Consider the following 27,889-nt stretch of genomic DNA (forward strand, 5'->3'; position numbering starts at 1 on the left):
GAGCTGAGGACAAACTGGCCATAATTTATGCTCCCGCATGATAAAAAGGAAAAAAATGCCCCATTATGCTATAAATTATCCTGTGATGGGTGAAATGCTGGAGACTGCGCCAGACGCCAGCGGAAACCCCATTAGACAACAGGGTTGGGCTGCAGAAGTCCCCATAGAACGCAGGGCCGTCTGTCGTGCGCCATGCGCCTGGGAAGGATAAGGTAGCAGATCTAATGTATAATCAGTTACCTTGAGAGCTGGCCATGTGCCGCAGCCCCAGTGAAAGGTGACTTCTACTTAGTGCCACCGCGTACCCCAAACTTCTTCTGGGAGGCCTGGCGCAGACTCACAGGCACGAGGGTCACGGGCTAAAGGCCAGTGAAGGAGGTCGCGAGGGATGTGGGTATGGCCTCCGGGCCCCTCACCCATGCTGCGCCTCCAGGGCTTAGCTCTTGCCTAACTCAGGGCTCCCATGCCTGCCCATCAACTAGAAAAGCACAAGAGAAGAGGGTGCAGGGACCATTTGTGGCGCCCCGGGGTGGTGACAGTCTTCTGGTTCGGCCTCCCTGGTCATGCTGCAAGCCCCCGAGGGCACAGAGCCACACCTCTGCCCTGGGCAGGTACCAGGGGCTGGAGGGGTGTGGACTGCGAGTCCAGGGGATTCTGCCAGCAGGTCCGATTCTCTGTGTGGTGAGGGGAGAGGACCTTGCAGCCTAGATCCCAGGCAGAGGAAGGCCTGGGGACTCATCAGGACAGAGCTTAACATCTTTGGTCACCCAGGAGACTTCAAGACAGCCGTACTCCGGGCAGAGGGGCGAGTGAAATTGAGGAGGGGCTGTGAGGCACATCTGCGGGTCATCGGGCAGTCAGGAATCACCAGAGCCTGCTCCATCTGAGCTAAGCAGGGCCCCACCAGGCCCCTCTTCCGGGCTCTGGACAGAAGCCCTGGCCCATGCAGAGCAATGAGGTTATTAGGCCTTTGCCAGCTGTCTGTGCAGACATGGAGGGGTGGAGAGTGAAGAGAGAGAGCGATCTCCAGGTAGCCCTGTCTTCTACCAGGAAGGAGGGTGACCCGAGAGCCCAGCTCCATTCAGACCCCCTGGGTCTGAGTCCTGGCTTCCCCAGTGACTGGCTATGTCTTCTTGGGAAAGATATTTAACTTCTCCGAGCCTCAGTTTCCTCATCTGTACGGTGGAAAGAATAAAATATCCATTATACTTGCAAAGGGCTTATTTCAGTGCGGGCGTCATGGTAAATATTTGATAAATGAGAACCATTCTGATTATTAGTATTGTGGTGGTTATAACCACCTCATGGAGGAGTGGGTGTGGTCAGAGCTGTGGTCTCCCTCGGGCAGGGGCACCACACAGCCCTGGGGAGGGAGCCAGTCTGACCAGAGCTGTCTGGGGGCAGCAGAGGCTCTGTGATGTGGGAGCTCGGTCCACTGGCTCTTGTCATGAAGAAGACACCGGGGTGACATTGAGGGGGGTGGGCCTGGGAGTCCAGTTGGACCACAGGAGAATCCCTGGGTGCTACGACTTAGGAGCCAGTCTGAGCCAAGAGAGGACATGGTGGGCAGTGAGTATGGACGCAGGGTCCAAGTCCCAGGCTAGGCTTCCAGTGGCCAGCGGTGAGGGTGCAGGCTGGGACCCTGAGGGAATTGTTGAGAATATGGTGGGTGGGGAAGAAGAAGGAGGGAGGGGGGGATGTGTCACTGTGACTCCACGTCCCACGTGCCTGTCACACTCCCTGCCTTTGCACATGCCGTGCTCCCTGACCTGGGATGCCTGCCCCGTGCCTTTCTACCTGGCAAACCCTGCATGTGCAGCCCCTAGGGCCTGGCTCAAGACTTCTAGACACCCCACACCCCCAGAGCTCATCACGGCAGGCTCTGTGCCTGCAGCATGGCCGCTGCCCACTCATCTCCAGGAGACACTCACTTCCCAGTTTCTGAGGAATCCTGGAGTTCAGTGTCCTGTAGATGCCAAGGACATGATCCTGGAGACAAGAGGAGGAACGGCAGTGCACACGCAGTGCCCTGCCCTGGGGCAGGCCATGCATGGAGTATTCCTGAGACTTCACAAGACCTACGTTTCTGAGCAGAGGGATGGCGGGATCGGGGGAGTCAGAGTGTGGGGTGCCTGTGCAGCCCCTCACAAGGCTTGTGCTCAGTAAGATGGGAGCATCAGTAAGATGGTCTGAGCAGGAGATAGACAGGATGTGCCTTGGGTTGTAGCTGACTCCTGTGGCTGCCCTGTGGAGAGCAGCCAGCAGGGGCCTGGGTGGATGGCGGGAGACAGTGAGGAAGGGACTTTCATGGCCTGGGCCCTACCCCGAAGCATTTGGAAGGCAGAGCTGGCTGAAAGAATGCGAGTGGGGGAGACTGGATGTGCCCTGCATCCTCCCACCCCGACATCAAACAGAGACTGTCTGGAGGGAGCTGGCCAGATCAAGGCCTGGCACGGCCTGCCCTGGGGGCCGGAGCGGCTGAGGGTCCTCATTTTCATCCCCAGTGGAGCGGGAGCCCCACCTCGGCCCTTCTCACCGCCCCATCCCCAGCAGCCTTTAATCTGGTTTGATGTCTCCTTCAGTCTTCTTCCCAGGCAGGAAGGCTTTTATCCTTGGGAGGCGGCTCCCGCCCAGCTGCACCCCTGGCCCTGGCCCTGGTACAGTGTGAGTTGTGGGGACAAAGGGGGGCATCGCTCGGCTCCTTACTGGCGCACTTCACGTGGAGAGCTCTCCCAGGCCTGGCCTGTCTCAGGAGGGCAGTGACACAGGCACATGGCTGCAGAGGGACACCAATCCAGGTCCTTAACCTTGTTGTGGATGGCGAGGCTGAAAACTCCCGCACCAGCAGGAGAGCGGGCAGTTGTGGGTCCCCAGGCAGGAGAAGAGGGGGTGCAGACCCCCAGCCCTACCCACTGCTCCCCTGTTTGAAAGGCAGGTGTGGGACTGCGTGCTGCCCACCTCAGGGCTGGCCGGGAGGGGGAAGAGGAGGCCTCTGGACTCAGGGTGGGGGGTCAGCGACCTTGAAAATGGCACAGATTTCAGTTCAGATGACCAGTTTGACACCTTCTTGTCCCTTAGGAGCCAGGGTGCTTGACGGGTCAGGACACGGAGAATTCATGGAAAGGGCACAGAGGGGTCTCAGTGTAACTTCGGGAGAAATGTCCCTTGTTGTGGATTAATCCAGGCAGACCACGTGGAGGATGCTGGGGAGCATCTCAGAGGGCCCCCAAATGCTGCCATTTGGTCAGGGGAGGCAAAGGAAAGCCCGGCTTCTCAGGCTGACCCCTGGCAGATGACTGTTCAGTGTCCCTGGGGTCCTCTCCACACCCAAGGGATGGGGTGGGCATCCCCATCCCACCAGCTGCCACTGCTGTGGTTGAGCAGTAGTCCTGGCTGTAACTGGCACAGAGCTGCATTTATTGAGCATTTTACCTTGTGCCAGGCTCTGGGCTAAAATCCTCAGGTACCTTAACTAATTTCATCTCCCAGCAGCCCTATGAGGTGGGTGTGATTATCCTCCCCTTTTACAGATGAGGAACTGGAGGCCCAGGGAGGGTATGTGACTTGCCTAAGGGGGCCCAGTCAACCAGGATTTGACAAAGAGCCTCAGTTACTCTCTGCAAGATGCCCCGGCCCCGCCCCTCCTGTCAAGTCTGTGTGCCTTCTATTCAAGGTCCTTCCTCATCTATGGGTGAAGTTAGGGAGAAGGAACAGGATTTTCCCCCTAAGACTCACTGCCTGTGGCCCTTTGGGCATGAAATCACTCCCCAGGGAGAGCAGATGGTTCTGGGATCCAGAAGGCAGTCCGGCAAGTCCCCTGGTCCCACAGTAAAGAGGCTAAGAGATGCTGAGGGTCTGGCATGGCCTCTGCCAGCAGCTGAGGGGCAGGTGCATGGGTACCCGGGGCTCTGGGTTCTGGCCCTGCCCTGCCCACCCCCAGGGCCAAAGGCTCAAGAGCAGGAGAGAGTCCTCTGGCTCAGTCACTGGGAGTGTCTGGAAGTTTCTTCTCACTCCCCAAACTGCTGCTCTTGAGCCTCCAGGGCCCTGTAAGAGTGTCTCCTACAGGTCTGGCCCTACATCCCCCCCACCCCCCACCCCCAGCCAGGCCCTCCTGGTCTCCTAGCGACCCCTCTGGCTGCCCCACCAGCCACAGAACTCAAAACCATTTATTCCCCACCCTGGCCCCTGGCCCCCCGGTTCTCCCCGGCTCAGGTCCCCCCACAAACCCTCCCTCGGCAGCTGGAGGGAAGAGAACAGTAAAAGTCTACTGCGGCCACAAAGGCATCAGCGGCCCAGCAGTCATCTATCCTTAAGCGTGAAATATTGTTTAATGCCAATGGTAATGAGCGAATCGAATTTTGAAAATTAAACCGGAATTTGAGCATTAGCGCCAGGGTGCTGGCATTTGGCAAGTCACGTGGTGCTGCTGCCACCCACCTCCTCCCCCCTCGGAGCCCCACTCATCCTGCACAGCCAGCAGGATGCTCCCCGCACACACGTCTGGGGGCCCCGAGGTACCACCCTGATATACCCCAAGAGGGACCTGTCCTCAGCTTGCTGTCAGTGTGTTGCTTCTCTGTTTTCTGGGCTCTCCTTTTAAAATGCAAATCCTTCCAGCCAGAGCCCCCTTCTGCCCAGACGTTCTAAGTGAACAAGAGAGGAGTCTGTCTCCCAACTGGAGGGGCTGGAGGAAGCATGAGATTCTGGCAACTAGACCCCTCTGCCTTTTCATCTGCACGTAAATCTTCCCGGAGGTGTCCCCCAATGCTAATAGGTTGGGAAACTGAAACTCAGAATTAGATTGAGGTTCTGGGAAAATGAAGAATACTCCCGAGGTCAGAGGACTGGGAGATGTGTGTGTTGGTGGGGGTTACGGCAGGCAAGAGGGAGTTGGGAAAGCAAAGTCCAGCTCCCCCTGAACCCCCAGGCAGGGACCACTTGGGAGCGAGTGAAAAGAACAGCCAAAAAGGGCCCTCCCATCTCTCAGCCTTTGCTTAAATCCTATTATGGGTCTGGAGCCCCTGACCCTGACACCAGGCCACCTCCTCCCGGAAGCCTTCAGAGTGTTGCCACTGCCCCCTTCCCCAACTGGCCCCTACAGACCTGCAGTCCAGAGCTATTGCCTGGCTGTCCTCTCTCATGGGGGGCTCCGTGGCAGAGGCTCTGGGGCCAAAGACTGGATTCTCCAGGGATCTGAGAGCCAAGCACCGCCCCCCCCACACACACACTTGCCCAAAAAGGAAAACCAGAAGGACCCTCAAGACTCATCTCAGACTCTCTGATCAGCCGAGTCCCAGGCACACAGTAGGTGCTCAGTCAATGCTTGCTGCAGGAGTGACCAGAGGCGGGATGCCAGGGGCTCTGTTCCATTCCCTCCTCAGGTGGTTGTAAACACGTGCACCTGACAGAACTTGGTACTTTTCCCATCCGTTATTTTATTGGCTTCCCCCTCCCACAGCTCCTGGGGAGGGGGAGGAAGATAAACTGTGCCCACTCCCCCCTCAGTGAGAGCAGGACATCTGGGCACAGAGAGCTGAGTTGCCCGCTCTGGTTCAGGAAGGGCCAGGACTAGTGCCAACCTTCTGGGGTGTCACACCCCTGCCTCCTGGAACCCCAGGTGCTCCCTCACCCCTGCAGACACAGGCACTCATAGCTTAAAAGAGCAGGAAGGCAGCAGCAAGGGGGTCAGGATTAGTAATTCAAGAGACTCCAAGAACCTGGGTTTAGTCCCAGCCCCAGCTGCCCCGACCTCCTCATCTAAAATAGGTGGGAGCCTTGGTGTTTTCCAGGGTCCAGCCCAGCTCTGCCATTCTGCCGCCTTGTTACTGCTGGCGAGGGCACACCAGCTCTGGGGGCCACTCTGTCACAGCCCTGTGGGCCTTTGTCTTGTTCTGGAACTTGTTTATTGTGGACGGCCTCTGTCCCCATTCGGAAGTCAGCTCCAGTGAGCTGACTCACCTCTCTTGTTTCCTGCTGTAGAAGCAGGGCATGGAACAGTGTCTGGCACAGAGAAGTTGCTCAGCAAACCGTCGTTGAATCACTGCGGGAGCATGAGCCCCTTGATCGGCCCCTGGACCAGGAGGAGCCCATGTGAAAACCCAAGGGCAGGGGAGATTTGGGGTATTTGCCCATCACCCAGCAGGTCAAAGCTTTCCTGTGCCAGCCACTGGGCTCAGCCCAGGAAGTCAGAAGTTGAGCTTAATGAGCCGCCTGCCTGCCCTAATCTGGGCTCTGTCAAGAGGCAGATACTGGGCTGCAGACCGGCCTCCTGCATCTCTGAGGGAGACTGCTCCCATGCGGTCTCAGCGATCTCCTACTCAGAGATGTCTTCAGCCCATTTTCCCCCTGACCCTGAGGTCTGTCCTGGCTTCATCTCCCATCAAGGTGGCCTGCGTGGCCCAGTCCCAGCAATACCCGCCTGAACATCTCCTCAGAGGAGCAGCGACAGCCCCACAGCCCTAAAACGGGCTCAGGCTGAGGGTTCATGGGGGGCAGTGAGAGCATCATAGCCCCACCATCAGCCAGGGACCCTGCGTCACTCAGGCAGGAGGGCTGGGGGTAGGGACTGCTCAGCGTGTCCCAGGAAATCGGGTTCTGTGTCCATGATGGAGCGGGTGGGAAGTGGCTGGGGAAATGGAGTCATTCTCTGAGACTCTCGCTAGGTTGGTATAAGATCCAAGACACCAGCCAAATGGTGTCACTGGTCATCTGACACAGCTTGGGGACAGAGCCTTGGGAAAGTGGCCGGGGGAAGGAGGGCATGGGGGGTGGGGACACAAGGAGAGGTTGTCCATCTCAGCTGAGCAGACACAGCCTGAGTCCAGTCCAACTTGTCGCTTCATGCGCTCCTCCCCCAGATGTGGATCCTCTGGCCTCTCCCTCTCTGTGACCTCTGTCCCCTCCAGTCAGGGCAGGGAGCTCCATTTCCTCTTCCTCCTGGATAGAGAACCCCAGGTCATGGTCATCGCTGTTGTTGTTACTGCTGGCCAGGCTCTGTCCTGCAGCATCTCCTGGGAGCCTATTGTCCACCACATGAGGAGGGCTGAGTTATTCCCATTTTAGAGACCGAAAAACCTGAGGGGGTGAACAGGTATGCAGCTGGAAGGCAGCAGCGCTGGGGTGTGAGCCAGTGGGCCTGGGCCAAAGGAGGAGATCCACCCTCAGACTGAGTCCTTCCACTCCCTGGTCCGAAAGACAAGCCTTAGACTCACTCACCCCGTACCAAAGCCAACTGGAAATAAAGAGCATCCTAGAAACAAATAAACCTTTGTGTTGGGTGGGGTCGATCCAGATCACCTGGAGGAAGTGAGTCTGGAGCCAGGTTTATTTGGTTTCTGGCAGCCTTCCAGAAAGGTAAGGCTAGTTGTGGTTTCCCTGGGGAAGTCCGGACAGGCAGGAAGAGCGGGAGCCTGGCCCCCTCCACATTGAGAAAGTCCTCAAACAGGAAGCGCCTAGAACGGAGAACTGAGAATTGGCAGTAAGGGGTGATTTCAGGGAGTGGAAGAAGGAATTAGAAAAAACAAACAAACAAACAAACAAACAAACAAATCCTGGCAAAAGGGAAGTGGCTGGATGGAAAGGCACGTGGGGATGAATTTTAATGTAATCAGAAAGCTGTCATAATGAAACGAGAGGAATATATTCAGACGTCAGGAGAGAGGCAGGAGCTGCTGTCCAGCATCTAAATCAGGCTCGGTGCAGGACCGGCCTTCTCTTCCTTTCCTAGTTCCTTCCTGGGAGGAGATGTTTGAGCAGGAGGGTCAGGGATGAGCAGGAGGCAGGTTTTCACTTCTTTGTCTTCCTGGAAATCCCATTTAATTGGAGCCTTTGAAAGGGGCTGGGGGAGGGGGAGCACCTGGCCGACCTGGGGAGCAGAATTTCAAGGCTCTACTGAAGGCTTCAAAACTCGATTCACTTCATGTAAATGCTGCTGTTCTTCTGGGAGTTAAACTTAAGCCCTCGGCCATCTCGCCTCTGTCTCTGCCCTCTCCTTCTGCCTGGCTCTTCTCTCTGCTTTTTTTTCTTTTTTTTTTGCGGTACTCGGGCCTCTCACTGCTGCGGCCCCTCCCGTTGCGGAGCACAGGCTCCGGACGCACAGACCCAGCGGCAGTGGCTCACGGGCCCAGCCGCTCCGCGGCATGTGGGATCTTCCTGGACCGGGGCACGAACCCGCGTTCCCTGCATCGGCAGGCGGACTCTCAACCACTGCACCACCAGGGAATCCCTCTCTCTGCTCTTTGTTTCTAGTTCTTTTTCCTCTGTCTCCGCCATTTCCCCTCCCTTTCTGCTTCGAACCTCATCTCCTCCTGTCCTTCCTCAGGAGGAAGTTTCACCCCTTCCACTCCCTCTGTCTTCCTTCTGCTTGCTCTCCCAGTCTCTGCTTCCCCCAGCCCAGAACTTGGATTTGGGGATGCCTGGAGATGGGGCAGGGGCGTGCCCAGCCCTGCCAGCGCCTGAGCCGCCAGGTGGAGTGCCCAGGCTAGGGCAGGCTCCGGGCCCAGAGCTTTGGCTGAAGCCCACCCATGTTGGAGGTCCGGGCTGGCGTGCCCTGATGCAACATTGGTCATAGGAACTGACAATGATACCCCGTGGGCATGGAAGGGGCACCTCATCGCTGAGAGCTTGCCCAGTGCTGAGTGCTCCAGGCTGGGGGTACCAGCAGGGCGGTGGTCAGACCTTCCTGAGGAGGACTCTGCGGTGGCTTGTGAAGCAGGGCAGGGCCTGGAGGTTTCCTCCACTTCGCTCCAGACCTCTGGTCAGCCCCTCATCTCTATGTGAACTCTCCTGGCCGTGTGAGTGACGGGGGCGCTCTGGTGCAGGAGGTACCAACCACCCTGAATCAAGAAGGACATGGTCCTGGAGTGCCCTTGCATTCTGTGGAAACCATGAACACATGGCCATTTGCAATTCTGGGGTGGGTATTTCTGCAGTCTTGGCTGTGTGTGTCAGTTATTGAAGAGTCAACAAGCATCTAGAGGGTGTCTGCCACCATGGGGACCCTGTTCCAGCAGCTATGGCTGCCTAACAACTTAACCCCAAACGGAGTGGTATAAAACAGCCATTTATTATGCTCATGGATTCTGTGGGTCAGGAATTCAGACAGGGCACAGCTTGGAGGGACTGCCTCTGCTCCAGGATGTCTGGGCCTCAGCTGGAAGACTCACAGGCTGGGGCCTGGAATCATCTCAGGACTCATTCACTCCATGTCTGGTGGCTGATGCTGGCTGTCAGCTGGAGGCCTGGGTTCCTTTCCGTGTGGACTCCCGGTATGAGCTAGCTGGGGGTTCTTCACAGCATGGTGGCTGGCTTCCACAGAGCAACCATCCCCAAAAGAGAGAGCTGAGAGTGGAAGCTGATCCTTTCTTATGACCGAGCCTTTGAAGGCAGCTCGTGTCACTTCTGCCATTCTTTACTGGTTAGAGCAGTCACAGCCCCACCCAGATTCAAGGGGAGGGAACTTAGACCCCACCTCCCTGGGAGGAGTGAAAGTCACACTGCAGTAAGAGCTTGTGGGATGAGAAATCTTTTTGCAGTCACAAGCTACTACAAATCCACACAGCCTAACGTGACCCCTGTCACCCTAAGCACACATCTGAGTGTTGCAAACAAACCATTTGGTACTCAACACAAGCGTGGGGGGAGGCTGCTGAGGGAGCCCAGTCTTCAGAAACAGGCCCTCCAAAGTGCCCAGGGCTGAATTTCGCAGCATGAATAGGAAGGGGCAAGAGGAGGGAGCACCAGATGGTAAGAGGTAAGAACATGTGAGGCAGAAAGGAGGTGTGCTCCTGGGACTGGCATAGGGCATTCATTCATTCATTCCATAGCTCAGTCCTGCAGGCTTACTATGTGCCTGCTACCACTGCTCCAGCAGAGGCCTGGCCTCTTGCCTCAGGAAGCATAGATTGAGGGGTGGGGAGCTAGACAGAAACCCACGACTCAGGCAAAGTAGTAAATACTTGTCCTTTGAATTTTGGACCATGGGAAAGGCTGAGACAGAGAATAAAGAAGTGGAAGGAGGGGCTTTGATGAGAAAGCAATATTTAAACTGAGACCTAGCATTAGAGGATTCAACTTTGTGATGTGGAGGACACTCCAGGCAGAGAGAACAGCATATGCAAAGGCCCTGTGGCAGACTTGCCAGTTGTAAATTAATTTTGGCATCTGGGGGTGAAAGTGGCTGAGGAAGACAGTTTGTGTCTAAGAGGAGGGAGGAAGAGAACGTAGGGCTGCCCATACGACCTGTGTGCCGGTGCCTGCCAGTGGCCCTGCCCCTCAGTGTGAGGTCTGCTCTCTAGGCAGGAAGGGGCAGAGTCGCTGCAATCCTGCCCCCGCTCAGACCCAACCCCTCCTACCTCCCCTCCCCCTCTGGCCTTGCCCTCCTCTCCCCCTAACCCCCTCACCCCGCGTCCTTCCTCCCTCTCTAGCGGTGCCTCACCCGCCTCCCTCTCTTTGTTTTCCCTCCCCCTCCTGCTGTGCGCCCCCTTCCCGCCCCCTACCCAGCTCCTACCCTTCCCCTCCGTAACCCTTCCACCTCCGGCCGTGCCCTCCCCCCGGGCCCGACCCCGCGCAGCCGGGCCCCCGGCCCGGGTAAGCATCTCCTAATTTTGTTCCAGAAGATAGAAAACTCTTTGTGGGCATGCTCAACAAGCAGCAGTCTGAGGACGATGTGCGCCGCCTCTTTGAGGCCTTCGGGAACATCGAAGAGTGTACCATCCTGCGCGGGCCAGACGGCAACAGCAAGGGTGCGTGGGGGCGGGGCGGGGAGTGGGTGGGGCGAGCGGGTGGGCGGGACGAGGCCGCGGGTCTCCTGCCAGCCTGACGGCAGAGTCCCGAGCCGTCTGGGACTGGTCCCAGGTCGGGCAAGCAGGGTAAGGCCGCTTGGAAGGGGCGAGGCGCTTGGGCCTGCGGGGATGGAAAGGCCGCGATGCAAGTCGCGGGGGACGGGGCCACTTAAGGGTCCTTGGAAGACTCTGGCCGGTCCCGGTCTTTCTCTGCCTCCTTGTGTGGCTCTGAGTTTGTCGGTTCTCTCTCACTCTTTCTGTGTCTCACTCTGCTTTCTTCTGGGAGGCGCCCTCTCCCCTCGGCCCCTCCCGTGCCCCGTCTTTCAGTCCTCCGCTTCTCTGACCTTCCTCTGGGCCCTGGCGCCGTGGCTCAGCCTCTCCCGTCCCCCCAGGGTGCGCCTTTGTGAAGTACTCCTCCCACGCCGAGGCGCAAGCCGCCATCAACGCTCTGCACGGCAGCCAGACCATGCCGGTGAGTGCGGCCGCCCCTGGGGAGTTGGGAGGGGGGAGGGAACGGGGCAATGAGGGACAGAGACATCCCGGCCACCCCACGCATCCGCAGGGCCCCGACAGCCCTCGCGCGCTAGGCCACAGGATGCCAAACGCTTGCGGTGCTCACAGCCTCCCCATGAGACCGGAAGGCACTGCCAGTATCCGCACTTCTAAGACAAGGACATTGAGGCCCAGAGATGTTAAGGAAGTGGCCCAAGGTCACCCAGATAGAAAAAGCCTGAGGTGGGGGTGGGGGGTTAAGACTCCAGACCCCTGGACGGAGGGCTGGTGCTTGTCTCCATGCCACCTACCCCGCCCCATAGCACCCCGTGGAGAGGACTGGGTGGGCCCAGGCCAGGGAGCAGAGGCGGTTAGGGCTGGTGGGCCTTACGCACAGTCCTGGCTGCAGGGAGCCTCATCCAGTCTGGTGGTCAAGTTCGCCGACACCGACAAGGAGCGCACAATGCGGCGAATGCAGCAGATGGCTGGCCAAATGGGCATGTTCAACCCCATGGCCATCCCGTTCGGGGCCTATGGCGCCTACGCACAGGCAGTAAGTGAGGGCACAGCAGGGCGGGGCTGGGGGCGGCAGTTCTTCGCAAATCCTAGGAAGCACTGACTGGAACAGGGAGAGAAGTTCAGTGTCCTGCTGACACCACACCACCCCCGCCACCGATCATGGAAGGGTGTCCTCAGGCCTTCTGGTTACTCCTGGCCGGGGTCCTTTGAGGTGCCCCAAGCCCTCATCCCCTACACCTCCTCTGTAGTCCTCTCAGGCCCCAGCTCAGGCCCCGGCCCATCAACTTCTTTCTTCCACACTGGGGCGGGCTCTGCCAGCATCTCCCCTCAGCTGCCTCTCAGACCTGTAGCCCCACATGGGTGGCACTAAGGTAGGCCAGGGTTCTGCTTCTAAAAATGCAAGCTCCCCTCACTTGTTCAGCAGGGTCCAAACTTGGCCACTTTCAGCAACCTCCCCCGTCCCCACTCAGCTCTGTGAGAACCTTGGGGTGCCTGAGGTTTTATTTGTGATTCTCCTGTAGCTTCTACCTACAGACTCCAAGTTAGGACCATTTTGAACAGACACCCATTCCAACTTAGTTGTACAGAGGCTCATCCGACACATCTCTAGAGCTTTGGAAGTCACATCTCCATGAACGACAGGACTGACTGGTGCCCATGGAGCCAGTCCCCTTCCCCCACCTTCTACAACTTTAGAGTGCCAAGGACCTTACTATTACTTTTGAACACAGTTTTCTCTTGGGGGGCGGGAGGGGGGTGGTCTCTAACAGCCACTGAGAGCTAGGGCAGGTATGGGGAAGGCGTCAGGGCTCCCTGGTCTCTGGGAGCTGAACCCTCTGGTGGGGGGGTCGCCCCCCGGAGGCGCGTGATATTCTCTGCACTCCCTCTGCCCCAGCTGATGCAACAGCAAGCGGCACTAATGGCGTCAGTCGCACAGGGTGGTTACCTGAACCCCATGGCTGCCTTCGCCGCCGCCCAGATGCAGCAGATGGCGGCCCTCAACATGAATGGCCTGGCGGCCGCACCCATGACCCCAACCTCAGGTAAGTGGGCAGGTACCAACACAGGGCCTGGCCTGGCAGGAAAGCAGCTGGACCCACATCGGTACCTTTTGTTTGGCCAGTGTCGGCTACCAATGGACCATCCTGTGTCAAGAGCACATAGTGTCTGGGCCCAACGCAGGCCTTATCCTTGGGCAGTGTGTCTCAAAAGTGTTCTAATTCCTGAGGACCCATGGGAAGATGGGATGCGGACCCCTGATGTCTGTGATATGATTTCAGAGTGGTGAGAATTTCACTCAAATTGTTTAGCCATATCAGGAAGCAATTCATGTTGATCTCTGGTACAGATATCTGGAAAGAAATTGACATGAACACATCTCCCTTTGAGGTTTGAAAGGGAAAGAGCCCTGCCCATCGTGTGACCCCTGGCCCAAGCACAGAAGGAACCCCATTTTTTCATTTCCCTTTAACCCAACCTAGATTCACTGACTTTCCAAGACAGCTTCACAACAAGCAAGAGAGAACTGTAAGAGTTACTAAAGGACAGAGGGGTTGGAAACAGCTCCGCTTACAAAGCATGTTTTTAATTGGATCCTGGCTATTACCCAGTTCAATGATTCTCAACCAGGGCAATTTTGCCCCTCCCTCCCAAGTATCTGGCAATGTCCTGGACATTTTTGGTTGTCGCAACTGAAGCGGGGCGGTGCTACTGTAATCTGGTAGGTAGAGACCAGGGATGCTGCTAAACATCCTGCGATGCACAGGACAGCTCCCCACAAGGAAATGTGTGGCTACAGATGCCAGTAGTTTCAAAGTTAAGAATCCCTGTCTAGCCCCGAGGGCTGAGTTCTCATTCACCAAGGTTCCTTCGCTGTCTGCACTCAGGCCATAGCAGCAGCCTTCCTGACATCCAGGAGCTATTCCTTTCCCAGCTAAAAGCTATAAAAGACTGTGCCATCTCTAGCCCCAACTTGTACACCACCCCAAAGCTCTGATCCCCAATCTAGGGACACTCCTGATGGCCTTAGGTCCTTATCCACAGAGAGACCCTGCTTCCTACATGAAGAAGAAGGCCTTTCCAGCCTCTGGGGCCTCAGTACAATCACCATGCCATCCACACCTTGGTTTCCATCCACCTGGTGTAGGGAGGGCACAACATATTGTCATCTGACCCCAGCTTTACCCCTGCCACAATGAGCATTACCACTGTCCTAAGAGGAGGAGGCCAGGCTGTCTACTTTTTGTGGGAATAGGGCTGAGTCTGGACTCTGCAAAGGCCTTTCTCCCTCAATGCAAGGGAACACCACAGTTAAGACCTCCTCCACCTGAGTATCAAGACTCCCTCATAGGGAGGCAAATCAGCCCCTCAGTGATCCAATTAAGATAGCAGAGAGCAGAGCCATAGCTTAGAAACCCCTTGGTGGCTAGACAAAGACCAGTCCATCCTGACTTAACTGGGGTGAGCACGAATCATTGAAAAAGACTAAAGGAAGACCAACTGTGGTCAAAGTCAAGGGCACTTAGAGGTCTGTGTGCTGCTGGTCCAAGGTCAAGCAGTCAGTGGTAAGAGAAGTCTTTGTGGGGTAGGTGAGATTTGGACTCTGCTTTGAAGTATAGATATAGTTGGGATAAGTAGAGTCATTACATATAGGGAGATGATAACCCAAGGCCTGATTCACAGATAGGATTCAGTTGACATGTGAGGTCCAAGCCTATCCCCAGGTCCTTGGAGCCAGCAGGGTGGAGCTCCATGGGTTGGCCTTCATCACCTTTGTTCTGTTTGCCTCCCCTTCTCCACCCATCTTCACCTCTGGAACCAGGTGGCAGCACCCCTCCGGGCATCACTGCACCAGCCGTGCCTAGCATCCCGTCCCCCATTGGGGTGAACGGCTTCACTGGCCTCCCCCCACAGGCCAATGGGCAACCTGCTGCAGAAGCTGTGTTTGCCAATGGCATTCACCCCTACCCAGGTAAGAACATCTGGTAGCCCTTCCTTCCCCATGCAACACACTCCTCATCCTTTCCGTCCATGCCCTTGCTGTTATAACAGGGAATGTGTGGCTCCCTGCCCTCTGTTCCTTGGTGGAACCCCAAATGTGATCAGGGAAAGCCAGCCTCCTGCCTTCCTTCAGGGAGCTCCTGATGGAAGAGAAGACAGATCCCTGGGGGTTTGTCAGTCTGTTGGGTGAGAAAAAAACCCATTCCTGGGGCTCCCTCAAGGGAAAGGAGAATAGATGAGTTGTCCAGCTCATCTAGAGAGAGGCTAATAGCTGCAAATCACTTGAGAGTGAATTTGACCCAAAAGAAGTGAGGGGATAGAAGCTAAAAGAATAATCATATTTCGTATTAAATAGGAAAAGCCTCTTTTGGGAAGGAAGTGGAGGTATATAGATTGGCAATCTGACTAGTACATACCAGCTCGGTCCCTTGGTGCATACGAAACCGCAGTCAGAACTTTGGACAGAGGACCAGAACTTTGGACAGTTCCTGGGTCCTACCTTCATGAATTCTGGCACACAAGAAGATCCAGGAGGCCTGTTCCTGATTAACTTTGTTCCTCTAAAATTTAGCAGTTCTCCTGTGGTAAGAGTGTCCAGTTGACTTTAAGCAGCTCATCTCCCTGGTCTTGAGGACTGGAGCTGGGAAGCTGGGCCCAAAGCCCTAGAGTAGACTGGCAAGAGGCAGCGTAATAGCAATGAGGAGAATGCTGTCCTTGCTGGAGGGCAGGTGATGAGGTCACAGAGTCCCCATAAGTACTAGTAAGTGCCCAGTCTATGAAAGGTGAAAGCGGGGTGGCCCAGAAGGAGGGAAGCACATGGGCCTATCTCCTGGGAGGTCAAAATCCAGTCAGGAACATAATATGTGTCAACAGAATAATGAGGCAATAAGACAGTGTAGACTTTGGTCAAGAGCGAGTGTTCTCTGATCTGAGATGCCTAAGGATTCCAATGAAGGGAGAGTTCTTTCATTCTGTAGGCTGAGGAAGCCCAACAGAGCCTCCTGAGGAGGCGCTCAGATCAAACATTAAGTACGGATGAGCAAGGAGCAACTGCTATGGAGGGGCTGTCCTGGCAGGGGCAGGGTGGGTAAGGAGGTTGGCCCAACTAGGGCAGAGGAGATCAGCCTTGGGGGGCAAAGTAGTGCTTCCCACTCTGGTCGCCCATCAGAATCTACTGTGTGGCTTTGTAAAACCACGGAAGCCCAGAGCTTCTGATTTCACTGTCTGGAGTGAGGCCCAGGCATCCATAGAATATAAAAGTTGTACCAGCAGCAGAGTACAAGCTGAGTGCCAGAGAGAAATAGAAGAGAACTTCCTGACTTTGAACTTGGAGTTGTTCATGATCCCGTCTCAGTGCTTTTCCCACAACTCACCCCTCACCGCATAGCGAACAGACCAGAGAAGCCTAGAGAATGAAGTGACAGAGCCTGGAGGGGGATCTGGAGTGTTGTTTAATGGTGAAGGCTCCAGGCTGGGAGGGGCTTGGCAAGCTGGAGGTGGGAGAGAGCCCCCCCCTATCTCAGGTTCTTGGGCTTCTCCTCACTCAGGCTCATGGGCTGGGAGATACAGTCCCCAGCACATCTGGGTGGTTTCACCACCCCCTCCCTCGCCTGCCCACAAGCCCATCTGGGTCTCTGGATTTTGACAAACCTGGTCCTTCCCCACCCCTACCAGCATCTGTGAGCTATTTCCCTCGTGGAATTTGGAAATGTTTCTCTCCCCCATTTGTAACAATCTGTCACATCCCATAAACAGTCCCCTGCCAGAGCAGGAGGGAGGGATGGAGGGAAGGGAAGGAAAAAAGTAGTACATTAAAAAAATGAATTTCCCATCTTTAAGTGCAGAGTTTGGAGCTGCTATAACGAGCGAGATCCTTCAAAGTGCTCATTCTTTGGCAGTTACTAATGAGGTCGTTAAGCAGATAAGTAGAGAGGGGTCTCAGAAATGCTTTTCTCCACGTCCTAGCCCCAGGTAGCGTCTCTGCTCTCCCCTTTACTCATCGGGATCGTGCTGGAAGCACACAGTGTGGCTTTTACTGCCACAAAACGCCCCTGAAGGGGTGGCTCTCACAAATGGTAGGGACTGGTTATTTCTCGCCCATGCCACGGTATTTGCTGAGCACTTGCTACGATCCTGGCACTGTGCTGGGGGAGCTGCCATAGAAGTTGTGCAGGTTATATTTTGCACAGGGCACCAACACTCTGCCCAGAGAAGAGACATCTTTTTTCTAATTGGCATAAAGGCATTCTGTGGCTGAGCAGCTGGGTAGCCCAAGAGGACAAGCAAGATGTGGCTCTCCCTCCAGGGAGCTCAGGCTGGTGGAAGAGTCAGGCGGAGGGAGCAGTAGGCCACCTGCCAAACACCACCACTACTGCTACCTCACCACTGGGAGCTCCAGTGTCCACCGTGGGGGAAATCGAGGGATAGGGTTTTGTCCTGGGCAACCCCATGCGGGTAAGCCCGCATCCTTACCCATCTTCAGCTCTCCACTCTGGGCAGTGCCCTCCTGGGCCCAGCTCACCTGCTACCATCCACATGATCTCTAAGGACCTCTGCCCCAGGACTTTCCCTTGTCCCCCAGAGACCCAGGAGCTATTGTTCTAGTGTAATATTACTGAGAGGTTCAGGGAAGAGAGCTCAGAAGGGAAATTTGGGGATTCTTCTTGGTCTGCAGGCCCCAAAGCCTGGCACTGCCGTTTAGCTTCGCTGGCCTGGGTCACCAGGCCGATAAGCCTGGATGGTTTCCTTTCTGCCTCCCTGTGTTCACCAGCTTGCCTCAAATGTACTGAGGCTGGATCTGTCCCCATCTGTCCCCTGGGCCCTCAAGGCCAGCCCACTCCCACTTCAGTCATCACTGCCCTTGATCACCAAAGGCAGTGCCCACCATTGGTCCATGCTGCAGCCAGGCTTTTGCCCACCGCATCTGCAGACACAACAAAGGCAACAGAAGTGAACCAAGAAGTCCAGCTTCTCTGGGTTGCTTGCCAAAGTATCAGCCCAAGGGCCCCCGCACACTGGGCAGTAGATGTCCCACTCATGAGATCAGGTGTTAGAAGGTCCTTGGTCTTCTTGTTCTTTGGTGTCTGTGGGCACCGTGGCGCAGATCTATTTGTGTGGTCAGTTCTACTAAGGGCATGCCCAGGAATGAAAGACCTCTGTGCCTCGTGCAAACTCCCTAAGAATTTGGGAGGGGGTCCCTCTATTTGAGTAGGCATGGGTGGCCCAGGAAGAATGGCAGGATGAGGCCTCCATGCCCTTTCTTTTGCCTAGCTGGGCTCTGCCCCTGAGTCCTGCTAGGGATAAGTGAGGAGGAAACCACCCTCCTGATAGCCTCTAGCACCCTTGCCTGCTTTCCCACAGCCCTTCTCCAGGGCCAGGTCCCTCAGGTGTCTCCCCACCAAGTCCCTCATGGTCAAGCCCTTCTCTGGTGTCTCCTTCCCTGCCCTTCTCAGCCTTCTGCATGAACCACACCTCTCACCCCTGACCCAAGCCAGCGGCAGCCTGCATCCCCCAGCCAGGGGAAACAGCTTTCCACCCTATCAAGGGCCCCAGGCTGAGGAAAGAGGAACCCCCATTCAGGGTTCCTGCCTCAGATGCCCTGCCCCAGGACAGAGACCACAGTGGCTGGGGAGGCAGTGCAGCTACAGCCTCATCTCCAGGGGTGTGGTGGGAGAGGAGCTGGTTTGGGTAGGCATCGCTGACCTCTGCCCCCTTGGCTCCCCTGCAGCGCAGAGCCCCACCGCCGCGGACCCCCTGCAGCAGGCCTACGCCGGAGTGCAGCAGTATGCAGGTCGTTAGTATCCACGCGTCCCCACGGTGGTCCCCCGGCTGTATGCACTTCCCCATGCCTGGGCACCAGTGCCCCCTACCCAGCCAGGCCTGGGCCTAGCACTGTGAGGGAGGGGGGAGCAGGGCAGGACTGGCCAGGAGCTGTGGTAGAAGGAGGGAGTGTTATACTGACAGAGACCCCCCTGCAACCCCGCCGGGCTCCCTCCCCTTCTGCAGGTGCCCCTTGGCATTCAGGCAGAGCTTACCTAACCCTAACCCAACACGGCAGTGGTGGGTGGTCCGAACATGCGATGAGTTGGTGAGCCAGGCTAAGCTTTAACCTTGCTGTGAAGTGACTCATCTTTGAGGCCAGATTTCCCTCCTCCGTGGTGCTGCCAGGGCTGGCTTGTCCAGGAGCACCAAGCCTCCCAGCAGCACTGGGGTGAGGCCGGAGCTAGGTGTCACTGGCTCAGAAAGCACCGATGCCTGGGTTTGAGGGAAGGGAAGCAGTTTCCATCCCACCCCACCCTCACCAGCCATACACAGGCAACAGGAGTGGGGCCCGAGCAAGGAGGACAGGGAACAAGGGAGAATAGGCAGCCAGAGGTAGAAAAGAGGAGAGGCGAGCAGATGGCCTTGGGTCACTGAATCAGGGAAGGTGATGAGCTACCGTAGGAAGCCCAAGGCCAGCTGTCAGCCACGCTTCTCTCCCTCCCCCGGGCTCGGCAACACACAACACACACACACACACACACACACACACCACAGTCATCCCCGTCCAGCCAGTGTCCTGCTGTCTGGCCTGGTCAGGGTCCCTCCTTGCTGTGTTTAGGAGCCAGCAATGTCTCCCCTGAGGGTGATGGAGCTTCCTGGCACCATGGGGACCTGGATAAAGCGGGCTTCTCACAACTGGAGTCCAGGGGAAGCTCTCTCCTTCACCTGCTGAGCCCCCCTGAGCCCCTTTGGGAGCCAGGCCAGGCTGAGGAGGGGGCTAGCCACTCCTGTCCCACCTCTGACCCTTTCCAGTTGAATATAGAAAGCATCAGATTTGTTCAGCTCAGCCCTCTGCCCCTGGGGAACCACCCACTGGCAGGATCCCAGAGGCCAAGCTCACACCTAGGGGGGCTCCCGTCTCCCACACAGGCGCCATCTGAGCGAGATTGAGGGTATGTGGCCGGAGTCAGTCGTGGCTCAGAGAAGGGGGAAACCTTGTGGGTTCCAGGTGGTGTGGGGCGATCCTCTCCAGGGCATTCTGATGTTTTTGATTATCTGTTATTGTGGATTATCCACACGTGGGTTGTCCATTGCAGATTAAACTCACCTCCCCCATGCACACACCAGCGTGCGCGTGCACACACGTACACACACACCAACCAGTGCACATACACATCTTCTAGTCTTCCCTTTGCCGCTTCTCCTTCATTACTGCTGAAAACTGGCTTTATCTTAAAAATGCATTTTTTCGCTGGTCTGCTTTTACTGCTCAACACTGAAATTTCTCTCTTCCTTCCTGCCTCTCACCCTGTCTCTCTCCGTGTCACTGTCACCGTCTCTTGCTCCTGCCTCTTCTCTTTGGCCCTCCAGCAGCCGCCTACCCTGCTGCCTATGGTCAGATAAGCCAGGCCTTTCCTCAGCCACCTCCAATGATCCCCCAGCAACAGAGAGAAGGTGAGTCTGCCAGTGGGGCTCCTACGCCTCTTCCCCCCTTCTCTCCCCAAAGAGGCTGCTCGCCTGGGCCTCTGGCAGGGGTGTTCTGTTGGCAAGGTGACCACATCTGCATTGTGTTGAGGGTGAGAGGAGCTGCGGGACGGTGAGAGGCAGCGCTCTCCAGTCCAAGCGCGGAGGTGCACTGTCACGGACAGCTCTGTAAACCCAGGTGGAGGGAGGTCAGGAAGGTGGGGTCCCGGAGCAGGCAGGGTCCAAGAATCTCCCCTCCCTCGACGGGCAGCATTTGTCCAGTGGCAAGGAAGGGGAGAAATATGAATGGTCATGGCTGGGGTGGTGGGCGGGAGTGGGGATACCAGTTCATCAGGGACAGAGGTTGTACTTTCCAGGTGAGAAGGAGAGTCAGCTGGAGCTCCCAGGGCAGGACTCCGTGGGCAGGTGAGGGGATGGGGTACCCCAGTGTAGGCCTAGTGAAAGAAGGGGATCCTGGAAAGCCACATCTGGAGGCCCTGGTGTGAACAGGGCAGCAAGGCCAGTGGGCCTCGGGAGGCTGGAACCTCGTAAAGAATCTGAGTCCTCCCATTCCAGAGTCCGGAGCCCCGCAGGAGCTGGATAACAAATCCACGCTCGGGGATGCAGGGATGCTCACAGAGCTCGGTTTGATGGGGTCCTGTCTCTCTACCCCGTGAAAAGGGTCAGCCTGCCAATGAGGCCACCACACCTGCCCGTGTAGCCCACGTGGCCAGAGGGTTCCAGTGGTTTCCATATCGCTGGCTCGTAGCCCCTGCGGCAGACTATCCCAGAGCTGTGGGATGCGGGCTAGTCCTGGAAAGGACCCGGGGGTCTGCTGGTCCAAAGCCCTGTGGTCAGACAGGCCCCGAACAGGCCCCAGAGCCTGGATGGTTGAAAGGCTGGTTTTTGAAGCAAACCCTTCTGGGTCTGACTCCCAGCTCAGCCCCTCGTCTCTCAGCCTCGGTGTCCTCACCTGTGAAGTGATGATCATTCCCTAGAGGGGTGTGAGGATCAGACTAGCTCAAGTCTGCCTTCCAGACTCCAGCAGTCGCCTGCGGGTTTCTCACCATGCACACAGCCCTCCCCTCACCAGCTTGTCACCCTCTCCAAAGCTGTACGTGAGGCATTATCTTAGTTCACACGCACCAGGCAGCTCCCGAGACCTGTGTCATCGCCTCCCTGGGCCCATGAGGATGAAGCTGCAGGAACCCAGAGGGTGCACGGTGAGGCCCCCTGCTCACTCCTGCAGCCATGCTGCAGCTCCAAGTCACGCCTGGGCCCATTGGTGAAGTGTGGGTGGACGATGGCCCATCATCCTGCCTCTGCCAGATGGTCCCCTCACTGGGCTGTGGCCCTGGAGCCTGCCGTGCCCCCGCCCTCCTTCCAGCATTGATGCCTTCCAGCACCACATCAGTCAGGTCAGGGCCACAAGCAGTGGGTCCAAGAGTCCAGCATTGCCTGTCCCAGGCCCAGAGCAGAGAGCTGTGCCCAGTGGCCCTTACTGCTTTTGTCACCCCACTGGCTTCAGGCTGACCTGCCCTCACCTCGTAGTCAGTGCCCTGTATCACTCTGGCCTGTGGCTCAGAGGTCTCTAAACCCTGCTACACACACACACAAACACACACACACACACACACAGCTGCAGGTCATTGCTGCTCTGACCAACACATATGACAGCCCCTACCACTGGCCTTAAACACAATCCCCACCATCTGCTTCCTGCCCCACCCCCTACCTCATACTTTGTACCAACCCGTGAGTCTAGCTCTGAACTCTTTCACATACCTTCTCTCCATCTCCGAGCAGCTTCAGCTACCCCCACCCCTGTGCCCTGCTCTCTAGAGCAGACCCTGTGTGGCCAGTCCCCACTCCAGCCTCCCATCGGGCGGGAGGATCTCCCACTGTTGTCTCCATCCTCCCTGACTTCGGTGCGCTGTGCGAGCAGGCCATGGGAAGCAGTGAGATGTGAACCTAGATCCCTATAGAAGCACGCTGCATATAAGGGCGAGCTCATGGTGCTGGAAGTGGGGTCCTCGGGGAAATCTGTGGGGTCCTGAAGGATGAGGACTCCCCTCCAGCACGTAGAGATGGGGAGACGGGCATTTGAGGCTGGGAGAACAGCAGGAGCAAAGGCATGGGTGCTGCAAAGTCTGCGGTGAGCATGGAAATGGGGTGGAGACAGGCTGAGAGTGGGTTGGAGCCAGACCAAAGCCACGTGCAGTATCGCATGAGGCACGAACAAGAAGGCTGTGTTCCTCCAGCCGTGCCAGTAGTTAGCCTCTTTCCACTGTGCTCACCTCCCCTTGTGTCATGCCATTGAAATACCAGGACACACTGGTTGCCGGGCAGGACCCTCCTTCCTGCTCCCTTGTCTTTGAGCTGAGCCTGAAAACAGATGCCTGAAGGCCCTGAGGCTGTCTGCCCACAGACCAGCCCAGGTTACTGTACCAGGGGCTGCAGTGTGGTCCAGGGCCGTCACTTTCTGTCTCTGGAGCTTCGTTTCACCATTTGTCAGGAGGCTGGTTTGGACCACATTGATCTCCAAAGTCCTGTGGTTATGCCATCTGGATGCTCTGTAATCTGGGAATTAGGGTTCCAGGGTAGCCCCAGAAGGACAGTGTGTAGGCTCACTGTTGAGGGGTGAGGGGAAGGGGGCTGGGAGAGCCGTCCCTGTGGGACTCAGCCACACACCATGCTGATGGGACTGAGCCCAGAGGTTCTACGCTCGAAGGCTCCTTGTCTCTTTAAGGAGAACAGAAATAACGTCCACACAAAGCAGCTTGCAGAACTTGAACTTGTAGGGAGGGCCCCAAGTTCAAGGCGGGTGTCAGCGTAGGTTGGAGGGGTGGGGGAAGTCTGGAAGAGTTGGGATGGGAGAGGAAGGGAGGCCCGTGCTGTGGGAGGGGAGTAGGAGGACGGGGGGGGGGGGGGGTAAGGCAAATGCCCCTGCCCCTAGAGAGCACCCCCTTCTGGCTGGAGAGAAAGCTTCCCAGACCTACCCGAGAAACAGCCTCAGACTGCAGAATATGGGCTATGGACTCAGGGAGCCCCAGGAAGGGAGACGGTGTGGGGAGGATCTGGGTGGGACCCTGGAGGAGGTGTGGATTAGATGAGGCCTTCAAGCTGGTTCCTGCTGCAAGGGGACTCACATCTAGCTGGGGACCATCAAGGGACACATTCACAGAGTGTGAACCAGTGAGAACCTGCCATGGTTGGAGGGGAGGGGGTGGGGGCAGGGCCACCAGAGCTTGGGGAATCCGGCCCTGGGACCCCTGGCAGTGGGTGAAGGAGCTCGCTTGCGCCGGTTCTGAAAGCGCCGTCAGCTGGCAGAGCCAGCAGTCCAGGGAGGGGAAGCCGGAGGCCGGGGATGGGCAGATGGTGCAGGGCAGGGACCGGGGCCGAGGAGGTCATTGGTTCAGAGGGAGGCTTTGGTGGTCAGAGGACTCTGAGCTACCAGCTGTGACCCTCAAGGGGGTGCAGATAGATGGAGGAAGGAAGTTAGGAGAGCGGGAGGGGAAAGGAGAGGAAGAAAGGGGCGGAGAGATTCCAGAGCTGATGATTTGCTCCAGAACCAGGTGATCTGGCAGCCTCACGCGTCCCAGAGAACCAGGGTGCTGGCTGTGAAAGCCACACAGCAGCCCACATCGGTGCCTTACAGTCTTCACTCTTAAGCTCCTGCCTAGTTTCTACCAGCCTCTGATCAGCACCTCGTTCTTATCCAACTCTTAGCAAGTGCAGCTGTTTCCTCTGCATGTCCTCCATAGGCTGGAAACAGACATTGGAATGTCCACGCTTTAGAAGGTTAAGTTATCTGTGGCATGCTCTATTTTAGATGGCAGGAAAAAAACGAAGGAGCTTGGAGAGATTTCCCATTCAGAGTTAAAACTGAGCATTTTGGTCATTTAAAAAGAAACGTGAATCTTCAGAGCTATCTGCAAATTTCAGAAATCCAAAGACCTCAGCGGGGTTCAGGGTTTCTGGGGCACTGAGATGAATGATAGGTAGGTAGAGAGAGAGGAGGGCACAGACTATGGAGGCAGACAGCCTGGGTCTGGGTTCATATCCTGGCTCCATTGCCTACTAGCTATGTGACTTGGCAGGTGACTTAACCTCTCTGGCCTCAGTTTTCTCTTCTGTGAAGTGGGAATGACAACAGCCTCAGGGCTGCTGTAAGGATTAAGTGAATTAACATCCACGTAAAGTGTGTAGAGCAGCCTGGCATGTAATTCATGCTACAGAAGTGGCAGGGCTGTTACTGCTGTAATGAAACGGGAAGACTTTTACACCATAAGGCTCGTGGTACCCTGGCTTGTGGGTATCCCATCACGGAGCCTTGCAGTGAAGCCCCTTCTGCTCACCTAGCTTGCTGGAGGAGGTGGGGTCAATCTTGGTTTCCATCTCCAAGATCAGGGCTGACTTTAAGTTTCGGGGTAGCAGAGGGTAGGGCCGTTGGGGACCAGATGGGAAGCAGGGGCTGCTGGCCACGAGGAGGATGGGGATTCCAGGCCCCAGAGTCCTGCCTCTGGGGGCTGAAGCGAGGCTTCCAGAGGCCCCAGCACCACAGGCATGGCTGCCGCCAGGACAGCTCCCTCTGACGTCCCCTGAGCAGGGTCCCAGCAGGTCTCCCTACCCCTGCCTCTTCTCAGCATCTCCCCTCCGTGACTGATCAGGCCTTGGCACGTTCACCCCATTCACTGGTTGACTCCACCCCTGGAGCCCTAGAGTTGCAAGGCACCCTGTTATGGACCCATTTTGCAGAAAAGGTCACTGAGGCGCAGAGAAGTTCTGTGACTTGCCCAAGGGCAGAGTGGAGACCAGAGTTCAGACCCGGGGCTCAGCAGCCCCCCGCTTTCCGTGGCCACTTTTGGATCTTGAATGAGACTCCCCCTCCTAACCTCGCCCCCACCCCTCCCTGCTGCCGCTGCCTAACTCGCTCACCTCTCCTCTGTCTCTCTCTTCCCCCACCCCGCCATCCCTCCCCCCCCGCCCCCCCCCCCACCGCAGGGCCCGAGGGCTGTAACCTGTTCATCTACCATCTGCCCCAGGAGTTTGGGGACGCTGAGCTGATGCAGATGTTCCTCCCTTTCGGTAATGTCATCTCCTCGAAAGTGTTTGTGGATCGGGCGACTAACCAAAGTAAATGCTTTGGTGGGTAAAGATAACAAACCAGCTTCACCTAGGACAGGGTGGTGCTCGCACCAATTTACCGGTGTCCAACTGCTTTTAACCTGCTCCTTCACATCGGCCCCACCCCCCAAGTGCTCCCTGTGCCCAGCCTACAGCCTCCACCTCTCACCCCTCTTCTCTCTTCTGTTCTTTTGGCTTCTTGGCTTTCTCTGCCCACCCCCCACCCCATCCAGCCCCCCTACCCCCTGTCCCAGTCCAAGAGATAGTCTCTCCTCCCAGGCAAAAAGTTCCATTCCCACCGACTGAGAAGGGGAAGGGACCCACCTTGGGCAGGGGTGGAAGGGCAGGGAGCAGAGCCTGGCGACACCCATTCTCCCAGCGCCCCTCTCCTCTCAAGGCCACAGTGGCCCCGGGGTAAAAGCCAGGCATGATCCTTGGGGTGGGAGGTCCGCCCAGCCGAGGCCCCTACCCCGCCGGCCCCTTGGCCTCCTCTGTCCATCTCTCTGTCCTGCCCCTGCCCCCGTTCTCTGTCTACCCTGCTCTTTGCTCCCCTCCCGCCATCCAATGAACCCTCCTCCCCCTACCCACCCCCTCAGGCCACGAGAGCCAAATTATTGAGGAATCAGGAAGAGGAAACTGGTTCCTGCTCTCAGGAAGCCTCAGGTCTGAGCTTAGATGAAAATCACATCTATTCAACAGCAGTGAAATCTGCGAGGCACCAAGTAATGGAGGAAGGAGAAAGGCAGGTGGATGCAAATAGACAAAAAGGAAGGGGAGGAAATTCCAGGCAGGGGGAATGGAATGGATGAGGGCATGGGGGCTGGGATGAGAAGAGTCAAAGATCAGTGAATGAGGAAGCAGGAGGCTTTGGGGAGAAAGGAGGGTTCAGGGGAGACCAGCTGTGAGGGTGGGCCTGTGCTGGGGAGGGTTTCAACCATTCAGGTGAAGACGCTTCATGTGGTGTGGTAGGTAGTGGAAGATGGTGGGAGTAACAGGATGAAGTACTTCTGGTAAATTCTCCTGGGCAGGGTGTTAGATAGGAGACGAAGGACTTGGGAGGATCTAGGAGTATGGTTGTCATATAAAACACAGGATGCCCGGTTAAATCAGAATTTTGGATGAACAATGGATACATTTTTAGCATACGTATATCCCAAATATTACGTGTAATATGTCCCATGCAATATTGGGGATATGCTTATACTAAAAAAGTAATTCATTGTTTATCTGAAATTCCAATTCAACTGGGCATCCTGAGTTTGTTTGCTTCCAACCTCCTGGAAACCCACCTCATCCCCACACCTCTCCTCTCCACTCCTCCTTAGCCCCTCTCCCACCTCTTCTGCCTCCATGGGAGCTTCTTTCTGGGGCCAGACCCACTCATGATTCCCCAAGGATTGAGGAGTCCAGTCCCCAGAGCTGAGTCAGCCAGAAGCTCAGACTCTCCAGGCCGACCCCCAGATTCTGGGGCTGTGAGGACAGAATAGGATCCTGCTTTGGCCAGGGAACCTGGGTCCCCCCTTGGGAGTGGGGAAGGGGAGAAGGTACAAAAATGCAGAAGCACCAGGAAGCACATGTTAAGGAGATTGCAGTTTGGAGACCAGCTTTCCGGGACCAGGAGGGGCTTCAGGGTGGAAAGCATGTTCCCCAAGGCAGTCAAGATCTTTGCACATTGTCCTTTCCCCTCTGGCAGCTGCCACTGAAAATCTGTGGCATATCAGTGGCACAGAGTTGCCCCAGCAGCTCATTTCTCTGGGGGATGGGAAAACAAGGCAAAAGGAAAAGACCAGGTGGCACCCCTCCACTGTTTGACTGGTGTTTCTTCTGACGAATTACATTATGTATGTAAAAACGACAAACTGGAGATCAGCTGCCTTTGCTCTCTAAGTAAGCCTCAGATGTTCCATAAATCAGAAGAAAACTGTGAAGAGCCCAGAACATGCTGGGCCCCGGGGCGTCAGCCCTGGACGACCCTTGCCATTAGCTCCTTCAAGTCCTCCAGCAAAGGCGTTCGCCCTGCTGCTTCTGGGAGTCCACGCCCACCTACCTCTACTCTGGCTCTTTCCTCTCTTCCTGAACAAATGGCTAGCGCTGAACATGCACTGGCCTTGAGAAAGGACAGGCTCCCGCCAAGTTGGCTGGCCCAGTGGCTCCTCCTTCAGCCTCTTGGGTTCCCTCCCTCGCTCTGGCAGCCAAGCCTGTGCAGCTCTCCCCAGCACGCACTCATGGGCAGGTTTACTCTCTGGGCCTCAGTGTCCTTATTTGTGGAATGGGGATTTCAGCAGTCAGCTCTCAGCAGTGTTGTGAAGGTCATACGAGATGGTCCATGTGAGGGACCTGGCCAGAGCGGACCTCAGGAGGTGCTAGGGTCCCCTTTATTCCCCAAAGGAAGGGCCATTTTTCTGCACACGTGGTCCTCTGTTAAAGTGAACTCCTTAAAGGCCCCGCGTGCTCTTTATAAGCATAAACAGAATCTTTCAGAGGCTGTCGTGAACATATGTGCAGCACAGATGGTTTCTGCATTG

The 27,889-nt window shown here is 56.6% G+C and overlaps 1 protein-coding gene across 42 annotated transcripts in view; it reads left to right on the forward strand.

Annotated features, from left to right (window-relative positions):
- The window catches only part of CELF4 (CUGBP Elav-like family member 4), a 297,313-nt gene that overhangs the window by 256,777 nt on the left and 12,647 nt on the right, over positions 1-27,889 (forward strand). For 6 of the 42 annotated variants that reach the window (XR_003793675.1, XM_029223469.1, XM_029223571.1 and 3 more), the window contains exons 4-11: positions 10,617-10,742; positions 11,174-11,253; positions 11,683-11,826; positions 12,688-12,835; positions 14,614-14,763; positions 18,520-18,585; positions 20,145-20,228; positions 25,242-25,325. Coding sequence is in view for 38 of the 42 variants with exons in the window: in XM_029223469.1 (XP_029079302.1) it covers positions 10,617-10,742; positions 11,174-11,253; positions 11,683-11,826; positions 12,688-12,835; positions 14,614-14,763; positions 18,520-18,585; positions 20,145-20,228; positions 25,242-25,325 (882 nt within the window). In the remaining 4 variants the exon portion in view is untranslated. Of the gene's footprint in view, positions 1-10,613; positions 10,743-11,173; positions 11,254-11,682; positions 11,827-12,687; positions 12,836-13,707; positions 13,725-14,613; positions 14,764-18,519; positions 18,586-20,144; positions 20,492-25,241; positions 25,386-27,889 lie in introns of those variants that run through there. The other 36 variants (XR_003793674.1, XR_003793689.1, XM_029223461.1 and 33 more) reach the window with 21 other exon arrangements.

The sequence above is a fragment of the Monodon monoceros genome, unplaced genomic scaffold, assembly GCF_005190385.1.
Source record: "Monodon monoceros isolate NGI ecotype Baffin Bay Population unplaced genomic scaffold, NGI_Narwhal_1 Super_Scaffold_1, whole genome shotgun sequence".
Classification (NCBI taxonomy): domain Eukaryota; kingdom Metazoa; phylum Chordata; class Mammalia; order Artiodactyla; family Monodontidae; genus Monodon; species Monodon monoceros.